Source organism: Nannospalax galili, unplaced genomic scaffold (genome assembly GCF_000622305.1).
Source record: "Nannospalax galili isolate Female #2095 unplaced genomic scaffold, S.galili_v1.0 scaffold1014, whole genome shotgun sequence".
NCBI classification, from domain to species: Eukaryota; Metazoa; Chordata; class Mammalia; order Rodentia; family Spalacidae; genus Nannospalax; species Nannospalax galili.
The window spans coordinates 1788510-1799386 of record NW_008335824.1 but is presented as its reverse complement, the minus strand read 5'-3'; the positions used below and the strand labels follow the sequence as shown (position 1 = coordinate 1799386).

The 10877-nt window shown below is 40.6% G+C and overlaps 1 protein-coding gene across 2 annotated transcripts in view; it reads right to left on the bottom strand.

Annotated features, from left to right (window-relative positions):
- Positions 1-1907: 1907 nt before the first annotated feature.
- The window catches only part of Lix1 (limb and CNS expressed 1), a 60403-nt gene continuing 51433 nt past the window's right edge, over positions 1908-10877 (bottom strand). Inside the window, exons 5-6 of one of the 2 annotated variants that reach the window (XM_008830540.1) lie at positions 5431-5508; positions 1908-3376 (exon numbers count right to left, since the gene is read on the bottom strand). In XM_008830540.1, the coding sequence (XP_008828762.1) occupies positions 3089-3376; positions 5431-5508 (366 nt within the window). In that variant the 3' untranslated portion in view covers positions 1908-3088. The remainder of the gene's footprint in view (positions 3377-5430; positions 5509-10877) is intronic. The other variant, XM_008830539.1, reaches the window with a different exon arrangement.

Below are 10877 nucleotides of genomic sequence, written 5' to 3'. Positions count from 1 at the left end.
GAACCACTGTGAAAATAGAGCCAGCAGATCCTAGACATAAGCAATAATATGCATGTATGTGCACATCTTTGAACAACCGTGTCATGAGAGACACCAAATCCTCATTTGTACTCCTAGTAGGAAAAGTCATCTCTTTTTTTCTACAGTTTTTTAGCAAGTTAGTAGAAGAAACTATGATCAGGAGAAACAATAAGAGTGGATGGGTGCTGGCAGGCTGATACTGGAATGAGTAGGCAGATAGGTGGAAGGGATGACAGAAAGAAAATATTGTCAGGACAACCAATCTAGAATTGAGAAATGCACTTCAGGGAGATGTTTCAGTATATGATTTATACACACAGCTGTTCCTTGTTCTACTTTTGAAGCTAGGGACCAAACCCAGCCAGGGCCTTGCTCTTGCTAGGCAAGAGTTCTGCTACTGAGTTGAGCCCCCAATGACTTGTTCTACTTTTCTCTCATCTCACATTAACTAGAGCCATGTTAGGGCTCCTGGATCAATATTTTAGATACTGTATGGAGAATGTAGCTGGTCTGGGAAACTTACTACCAATTATGACCTTGGTCTTATACAAAAATGTACCCTCAGGGTTGAATCAACTGACTTACAAATGAGCTTGAGGAAAACGATTGCTGCTTATATTGAGAACTGCCTATAAATAGCAATCTGGCAGTTCATGACGTAAACAGCATTCACTAGAAGATCAACAGCTCTCAGAATCAGGTTTGGTTTTTCACCATCTGCTTTGCTCCCAGACCAAAGTGTTACCAAGGTCTACTTAGCTTGAAAGAAGTGAATGCTATCATAAGATTACAGAGGTTGTAGTAGTTTGTTTTCTAGTAGAGTGGTTAAAAGTAATGCTCAGTGTCAATACCCAAGTGCTTTTTTGAAAAAGATTAAAGCATAGTCATATCTCTTTGCCCCTTCTGCTACTTTCTAGCTTCCGGAAGGGATACTCCCTCCTGTGCCCTTGCCTGAGAAGCCAAGGCTACACTGTTCAGTGCAGGATGTATTAAGTAATTTCAGACTGGGCTATCTAAGACTGAAGTGCAGTCAAAAGTACCTGGGCAAACTGGTAAATCTAGAACTTCCTAGAATTTGCTTAGTTGGTCTGAAGTATAGCCCAGGAACTTGTGTTTTTAGACAAGGACCCCCCAGGTGATTGCTGTGCAAATGCTTCTTATATCCTATTTGAGAAAAGTATCTGTGCCCCGAGGCAAAATCTGGATCTGATGAGTTGTGGTTAGTTTTGATTGACAACTTGATTATACTGAGAAACACTTAGGAGATGAGGAAAGCACAGCACTGGGAGTGTCTGTAATACCATTTCTAGAGAAAATTAGGCCATGAAGGCTCTAATCTCATTGATGGACTAATCTCTTGATGGATTTACAATATGTTGGAGATGGTAGGAAGTAGACCCTGGTTGAAGGAGTAGGCCATTGCAGGAGTGTCCTTGGGACTGCATCTTGCCCAGGCCTCTTCTTGTATTCCTTTTCTCTGCTTCTTAGCTGCCATGATGCAAACTTGTTCTCTTTGCAGTAGCCTCCTGACCTCTATAGACTGATGCCTCTGAAACCATGAACCCAAAGAAATCTTTTCTCCTTGAGTTGTTTGTGTCAGGCACTCTGTCACAGCAATGATGAAAATAACTAATATAGTTCTCTCTCTGTCTCTCTCTCTGTCTCTCTCTCTGTCTCTCTCTGTCTCTGTCTTTGTCTCTCTCTCTCTCTCACGCACACACACATACACACACACTTTTATTGGATTTTTCAAAGCGTTTATAACAACAAAACAAACAAACAAATAAGTGGGGTTCAGGGCTTCACATTCTTAGAGAATCCTTCACTCTACTTTCTTTTCCACAGTGAAATATTGAGAACAAGATGAGAAAAGAATCTTGCTTTGTTCCTCAGCCCTGAGCATCTCTGTGCCAGGAGTGTGTGTGTGTGTGTGTTGTACTGTTATCCACAAGGTCTTAGTGAAAATTGATTTGCTATTGAATGAGCACCAAAGGGACCAGCTGAGATTCTGAGTTTTGTTACTTTTGCTGTAGCTTCCATTAGTACTCCAAGGGGCAGTTTTGATCAGATGGGAAAAAGAGATCAACTGTTTTCAGAATGGGTATAGTGTTCTAATTGTAGAACAGAAGATGGGTTGGATATTGTCCCATCTAAATCCTGTTCTTATATCTAATCTGATACCGTCGTCTTGAGATGGCCATTGTCAAAGACTGCAAACACAATAAAGATGTACCTCACATAAAGATCACACCCAACATGGGGAAAGTATGCTGGTTTTGAAATAAGAATGTAAAAAGTAATGATTTTGTGGAAGAAATTACTTTAAATAGAAAGTTTCTTTACTCGAAAATTTATTCAACACACACAAAAAATTCCTAATTCCTTTTCAGGAATACAAAAGTCTAAAATTCTCGTTTTGGTGGTGTTTAGCCTTGTTATGAGAAGTGGTATAACTTTTGTTAAAACAATATTTTAAAATGAAATCTACCTAACATTACATACTATATTACCTTTTTTTTTAGGATATTAGAATAGGGCAGTTAGGTAGCTAAATTTCCTCTGGTCTGAGAAATAGAACATTTGTTGTTATCATGGCTAATTTTCAGGAGGATTTAAGAAGACTCTGACTCTTGTTGATTTTTTAAAACAATTCATACTATTCATTCAATCTTAAGTATTTAAAAGAATGCTATCATGCTATTTCTCCTAGTCCTGGCTGCTGGTTTTTTGGAGGCTGCTATACTGGCCCATTCTTTTGAAACAATGCATGTAACTTAGCAAGGCACATGTCAGCTAGGCTTTAGATTGGCTCAGGCCCTGAAAAATACTTTCTAAACAGTTCTGTCTTCATCCTTTCATTCCAAAATAGAACTGCTGGGCATGTGATTGAAACCATATATGAAACAGGATGTCTGGGTCTATAAGAATCTTACTAGTCTCTCTTTTGTGAATGGTAGGGGTCAACACAGCCTTCAGGTAGTAGCTACTGATGCTAATATCCATAGCAACCTCCATCAAAGTGATCCCTGATTTTAGAGTCCTTGGGGGCACCTGGGACCTGACCTGGCTAATGATAGCCACACAGGGCCGTGAGGCTCAGCTGGTCATCACTGGGTGAGGAGGGGTCAGGGTCACTATAGATCTGAGTCAGGGCCAAGCTCAAAATTTCTTTTTTTTCTTTGTAAAATCGTAGCTCTTGTCCTGCTTTCCTGGCTTCCTCCAGCTGCCTCAGGGCCATACGTAGCTCCTGAGAGAGAATTCCCGGTGACTCCCGCTCCTTCATGATCCAATCCAGGGCCATGTGGCTGCGCATCTTTTCATCTAAGGAATACTGGGAATAATAGGAGATGACTTCCTAGGAGCCAAGAAACAAAAGTTCCCAATATCAGTAAAGAGAAGCAAGGACACATGTGTGCAATGCCTTCCTTACCTCCCCCATCCATCCTGTCATAGGGTGTTCCAAGAATGCTGATTTCCAAAATCTGAAACCAAATCCCATTGACATACTTCTGAAAAGGAAATGATGAACTAATCTGGTCCTAAAAGACTGCTACTCCATACTAAGTCAAAACATAACACTAAGCATGACAATAATGTTCACAAGACAAAGCTCCGGGTCTCTACAAAATACCAGCCTATCTTTGAAAATGTATTTCTGTGACATCTGGAAAGACTATTACTTTATAATTTTACTGGAACCTTCTGCCCAGTATTACTGCCTTTCAGAAGACAGAAAGAAGAAAAGATCTTTGAGGACAAACTGAAACAGTGAGGTTTGGTCATGCCTGTTACAGAAAGGAGGAAGCATCTGGTCAAGGGAACCTCAGAACAGGGCACTGAAACCCAGAGAGTCAACTTCCTAGCCACTCTGCTCTGTTATCATAAGGAAAAAAACAGGGCAAATGGCTCATAGTAAGCACAGAAAGAACTAAAAAACATATCATGGACTGGAGGAATTATTATTAATATCAGAAAGAGACCTTCCTGGTACACAGCTTCTTGATTTTACAAACAATTAAAAATAAGCCACTACCTTCAATTCTTCTGTGAAAAATTTGTCAATACATCATGCTGTCATATATATATTTGACCATACAGGGTGGATGCATTGCTTATTTTTTATTTTCGAGAACATATGGTATTTATTTATGACCTTAACAAATTAAAAACAATCATGGAAAAGTGATTATAACCACCCCAACATATTTCAAAGGACTTTCATAAAAGCAAAGGAAATTAAAAAAAAAATAGCCCAAGCCATTGTCCGCTACTCATTTCTTTTCCATTTTTGACATTTTGAAAGCCAGACTTTAAAAAAAAAACATTTTTATTATTTTTATTTTATGTGTATGAGTGTTATGCCTGCATGTATGTAAGTGCACCCATGTCGTGCAATGCCCACGGAGGACAGAAGAGGCTGTCGGACCACCTTGAACTACTGGGGTTACAGACACTTGTTAGCTGCCATGTGGACGCTGGGAATCAAACCCAGGTCTTCTGCAAGAACAGTCAGTGTTCTTAACTGCTGAGCCATCTCTCCAGCCCCTGAAAGCCAGACTTTTAAAGCAAAGAACTAAAAACTACTGGGGCTGCAGTGCATGGAAAACTCTTACATTGAGCCTCGTCTTGCTGACAAATAGAGGCTTTGTTCCTCATACAAATTCCTATTAAGAAATTCTCAAAAATAAACTATTGTCTTTCAAGTTCTAATGGTGAGTAAAGAAAGGATAAAGAGAATAAATCTCAGAGGACAACAGGTGAAAACCATTAAATACTCAGGAAGGAGTTTACATTTGCTGTTAAAAAGAGGAAGGGTTCCTCTCATAAGTAATGAAGAAGTAGTCAGACCCTGTCTCTGGAAAACAGAGAGGAAACTTCTAAACCAAAAAATAGAGGTGATTAAATGCCAGCTTGTCCAATTTTGTAATCATTTCTGTTGCTTACGGGGGGACTTTTGATGGCTGAAAAATAACCTTTTGTTAAAATGATTTTGCCTGTCATCAGGGAGGTTTCAGAAGCAGTGCACTCTCTTTCCTTCTGTGCTGGATGGTACAAGAGGGCACAGATCTAAAGTAGGCAGGGCAGATGCACAGGGTAGGTTCTGCACTTGACATAGAATCCAATTCTGTCTTAATGGCTACTTCATTCTGCATTCAGTATAGGTGTTCCGATCATCCCTATGTGCAGTCAACATTCTTAGTGTCTGTCAGTCCCTGACTCAGTTATTTATTCATTATCCCCCCGTTCTTACTCAAAAATAAGCAAAAAATTTAAACAAAGAAATACATAGTAGTTTCAGTCGATAAGTATAAAATTTAAACAAAGACCTGAATAAAGGAAACGTCTCTAAAAGTATGACGCATGATCTGCCTCGTCCATGTAACACCTATCTTGATCAGAAAGTCTCACCTGTCGAGAACACTTTGTTTCACGAAGCGCTTTTAGACTTCCATTCCAGTGCAGTAGTTGGAAAATGGTCATCAGTTCCTACAAAACCCAAACATTCATCATTGGTCTCAAAGCAGGAATGTATGGCAGTCAAAGAGTTGAGCAGGGCAGAAGTTGGCCACCAAATATAGGAAGGAAGCAGGATTTACAACACTGCCAGAACACTTTAAGACTTTTCAAAGAACACAGTTCCCAGGCTCTTGAAGAAGTGATCCTGCACAACCTTGCTTTATCTTAGTCATATTAAAAAAAAACGACTAAATAATTGGCGAGAAAGCATACACTACAACTACTGTACATTCAGAAAGTTATCTGGGGGGAGGCAGAGGGAGGCAGATCTCTGTGAAATCAAGGCCAGCTTGGTCTACACAGTGAGTCCCAGGCCAGCTAGAGGGAGATTGTCTCAAAAAGACAAAGAAAATGAATAAATACACACACAAAACCCCCAAGCAAATAGAAAGTTATTTAATTATTTTCAGCAGGTGGAAGAAATAATGTACAAGAAGGTTGTACATATATTAAATCATCTTTTAATTGCCAGAGACTGGAAACCTTTTGAATGTTAATTTTTAGAGAAACAGTTAAAGTATGATAAATTCATACTACTGAATGCTTTGCATACATAAAGAATATAAACACTACTCTCTAAGCTGTAATGTAAAGAACTGTATGGTATTATTAAAATAGGAGAAAAGTATACAACCATGTGTACTCTGTGCTACTGTTTTAAGATCAGAAGATTCTTACATATATAAATAAGAATCTTGTAAATGCACAAAGGAGTTCTTACAAGATACCAAAGACTCTGGTACCAGGGTCTGAGGCTGTTGCTCAGTGGTAGAGTATGTGTTTGTCATGTACTAGACCCAAGTCTGGATCGCTAGCACCAAAAATAATCAGATATGTACAAAGCCAAAAACAAAGTGAGTTTGGTAACTTTGGAGGAAAAAGAATAGGAAAATTCTATAGAAAATATTTTGAATTTTGAGTTATATGACCAAATTCCACTAAAGAAAACTATTGAAGTTTTAAGAATTAATCTGAAAAATAAATATGTAAATATTATTGAGTATAATTTATAGGAATTTGGTTTGGGCCAAGGTCTTTCTTATACCAAATGGACCAAATCAAAATGGAATTGCTCATGCTAAGGTTACATGCCAGCAAGCTGAAAATAATTAACTGAGACTGGGGAGATGGCTCAGCCCTTAAGAGCACTGGCTACTCTTGCAGTGGTACCTAGGTTCGATTCCCAGCAACCACATGGTGGCTAACAACTTTCTGTAACTCCAGTTCCACGGAATCGAATGCCCTCTTCTGACCTCCACAAGCACTGCACGGCTCAGGTGCACTGAGATACATGCAGGCAATACATTCGAACATATACAACAAAAAATAAATAAATAAGAGGCCCCTCCAGATTGCGCCATGGACTGCTTCTTCAGGTACACCTCAATGAGAGCACTGCTGTGCAGGCCATGCATCCCAGGCCTGCGCCTGCTCGTGTGCCCTAGTTCAGGTCTGGGAAGATATGGTCCACATCTCAAGGGCTATGATAGGACACACTGACTCAACCGAAGCAGCCCCCAGGACCATCAGGGGAGACGTCAGTGTTCACATCAGCAGGAACATCATCCATGCTTGCGACTCTGTGGAGAGGGACCATAGGGAGGAACTGCTTTGGTTCCAGAGCCATGAACTCAGCACATGGTGGCCCCCACAGCAGCTGCTACCCAGCCTGAGGGTTCAAACTGCCCTCTGTACTTCAGGATCCACTTGGAACCAACTACCTCTGTCAACAAGAGCTTAAGCCCACATCCTTCCCATCTCTCAAAGCATTTCCCATTCACCTTTTGCCCCACTCCTAATCAGGGGCATTTGAGCCCCAACTTCATGTGCCTTTTTGTATCCTAAGATAGCACAAGATTGGATCATATCCATCTGTACCAAAGTGCCAGACAACCTTTGGGACATTGTCAAAGATGACTTCACCTGCCCCAAAGGAGAGACATTAAAATCCTCTGCTTAGAATGGGAATGCTTCTGCCATCTTTCCTGGAGACTTGAATAAATGCCTGTTCACTTCAGGGCACCAACAGACAAACCACAGTAACAGTTCCATCCAATCCCAACTTGGTGAACCAATGAATTTATTGACTTTACTTACAGGAGCATGAGTGCCCCCCACAAACAGCTACATTGTTGAAAAGTCCCATCTCAGCATGAAACTGCATGATGGATCCTGCTTTCAGATAATCTTCTGTCTCTATAGTATACCAAGACCCCTGTGAACCTTTTTTCCCCATTTACTAGGGATTAACAGTCCCATTACCGAAGACCCAGCTTATTTCATTGTGATGACTATAGGGCCAAGCATCCTATAAGTCACCACAGCAACGTCTGCTCTATGATGTCCCAATGGCCCTGTTAATTGCTTTACCCCAGCATTCCGATCATGCTTTTATACATACTGTAAACAGTAGAATTGGAATCTATAGTTTGCTCCCCTGGGCTGAATGTAAGGAACCAAAAAATAAATAAATAAGTAGACAGATAAATAAATAAATAAAATATAAAACTAATTATCTGGCCTTTTCAGAGACAGGGAGAGAAAGAGAGACTGCTTTAGTCAGAGACTGCTAAGTCCCCACTGACTTAGCCTTTATAAGTAACTTTGAAATAACCAACAACATACTTTCATTTTTTCCCCTTTTTCTCCAGTTCTTTTCTTCCTATAAACCCAACCTCCTTTGCTCAGCTCATAGAAACACTTATTCTGCTTTAAGGAATGAAGACTTGCCTGATTCTGAAATCCTGCATAAAAGTTAACTCTGTCTTTAAATTACATGTGTTTATCTTTTGACAATATAAAAACATACAATGGACAAACTATAGAAACTGTAACATACCCTCAGGTTTATAAGTTTGGTCAAGAGGAGTGCCTTGAACTGTGGACAATGTGGTTGTATTTACCTTAAGACACACAGAGGTTCAGTTCCGTCCCCTTTCCCTGCCTGACCAAGGCAAGCAGAGGAGGACCAGCAGACTGAAAATTTATGTTTTCCTAATGTGATTACAACTAGCAGTTTTCCACTGAAATTATCTGTTTCACTTATTGAAGGATTTTGTTTTTGTTCAAGAAAGACATCAATTATGGATCGATACCATAAACCACAACCACATAATCATTGGAAAAAAACTCCTTATAATTAAAGGACTTCCTGCTTAAGAAAATAGTTATGAAAACTTAGCATTGAGACAGATGTCCTGTTGACTATTCATAAAACCAGTCTTTTACTGACTGTCTTTACTTCTGTTTGCTCAGGAAACATTTTTATTCTAAAAGTCAGATATGCAGTCTGAGATTTCAGGCCTCCTAGAATTATCTGGTTCATTTTAGAACGGTAAGACTATCAGAGGAGAAAGCAGCACTATTCTCTGCTCTAACATTGCTATTTCAAGTCAGAACCGCTTCTTTTCAATCTGAGATCCAGTTTGGCACTTGGTATCTGCTTCACTGTACAATGAGAAGAGGCAAAACCATTTGTTTCCATCAATTGAATGTAACACAGATATTAGCCAAGTTGCTTCTTCCAAACCCCCAGAGACCCACTGCTGTCCAAGGTCCCGAGTCAAATGTCCAGGGAAGTACCCTATCATGGTCTCTCTTCTCTAGGCCCCACACAGTTTCACTCCATCACATCACTACACTAATAAAAAAGTGAGAGTGCATGCTGCTGTCTTCCTCAATTGCTCTGCAGCTTATTTGGGGTTATGGTCTCTCACTGAACATGAAACTCATTGATATGGCTAGACTGTCTAGCTTGCCAGCAGGCCCTAGGGAGCCTCCTTTCTCCAGAGCTGGGATTATAGGCTGGTGTAACCATGCCAACTTTTTATGTGGATGCTGAGGATAGTACACAGATTCTCATGCTAGAACAGCAAGCAATTTAACCTGAGCTATCTTCCTTGCCCTGTCTCCATTTTTTTTTAAATGAAGGGAAAATGCTACTCTAGTTCTCCAGCTGATCCCTCACCTACCCTAAATCTGTTTAGTAGGTTTTTAATTTTATTTTTAAAATATTTTTTATTATTTTTATTTTATGTGTATGAGTGTTATGCCTGCATGTAGGTAAGTGCACCCATGTTGTGCAATGCCCAAGGAGGACAGAAGAGGCTGTCAGATCCCCAGGAACTGGAGTTATGGACAGTTGTTAGCTGCCTTGTGGGTCCTAAGATTCGAACCCGGGTCTTTTGCAAGAACAGTCAGTGTTCTTAACTGCTGAGCCATCTCTCCAGCCTCCTGATTAGTAGGTTTTTTAATTTAATTTTTTTTTTTTCAGTTCTGGAGATCAGATTCAGGAGCTTGAGCATGCTCATCAAGTTCCCAACCACTGAGCTACACCCATAGCCAAGTAAAGTTGTCAATGAAAACAGATGGGTTGGACTTGTGTTGAGGGCTGCCAACATTCATCCTGACACTACCTTGGCATCCCTGTGGTCCAGTCTGAGACACAACTTAATGCTAATAAGGGCTCATCAGTCCATCTCTGATGAGTTTGCTGCTGATGTGTTTTCTTCTTCAGTGTCCTCTGGGCTCTCACTCTTATCTATGCACCAAGGGCCACCTCTGCAGATGCACTGCCATCATTCCTCCCAGCAGTTCCCCCAAGACTTTAGAATCCACAGTTAGAGCTGTGTGAACAGAACCAGAAAGCTTTCTCATGCCCCTTAGCCACCTTCCTCTCTCAAAAGCTTCCTGAAGAGACTTGAACTGTTTTTGCCTCTGGAGGAGGATCATCCACCTCCCTGCTCTGGTTTGTCTAAAAAGTACTTCCCCTCAGTGTTGCTCTGGTTCCTAAAGTCATCTCTAAGATGATTTTTCTCACATTCTTACATTCTATCCTGATCTAGTTTCTGCTCTCCTTTGTAGAAATACTCATTGTCATCATTTTATTAAAGAATACTTAAATATTTACATGTACTTCCTGTCCTACTTCTTTATGTCCCTTCCTAAGTCTTGATCTCCACAACTCCCTCAATAGGTAGCACTTGCAACCTGTCTATCCCACTGGAAATCCATGCAGTATTGCAGATTTTCGTGGGGAAGGCCGGTGGACTTCCATGAGGAATTGCTTTCTAATTTCACCGGATTCCATGTTTCTGTTTCCTGGTCTTTACTTCCCGGTATTGTAGCTTCCATGCCCTGTACAGGAAGTTGGTGTCACCTGTGAAGTTTGTTATGTGGATGTGGAGGTGGGCGGGCAGGGGAGTGGGTGCTGGATGAACCAAAAGGAGAGTGAGGGGTGCTTGCTTAGGGTGAGGTGTTATGAGGCAAGACTGAAGATGAATGGAGGGATGACTCACCAATCACCAATGTTCAGGGTCTTTTAAAAGTTGGTACTGGAG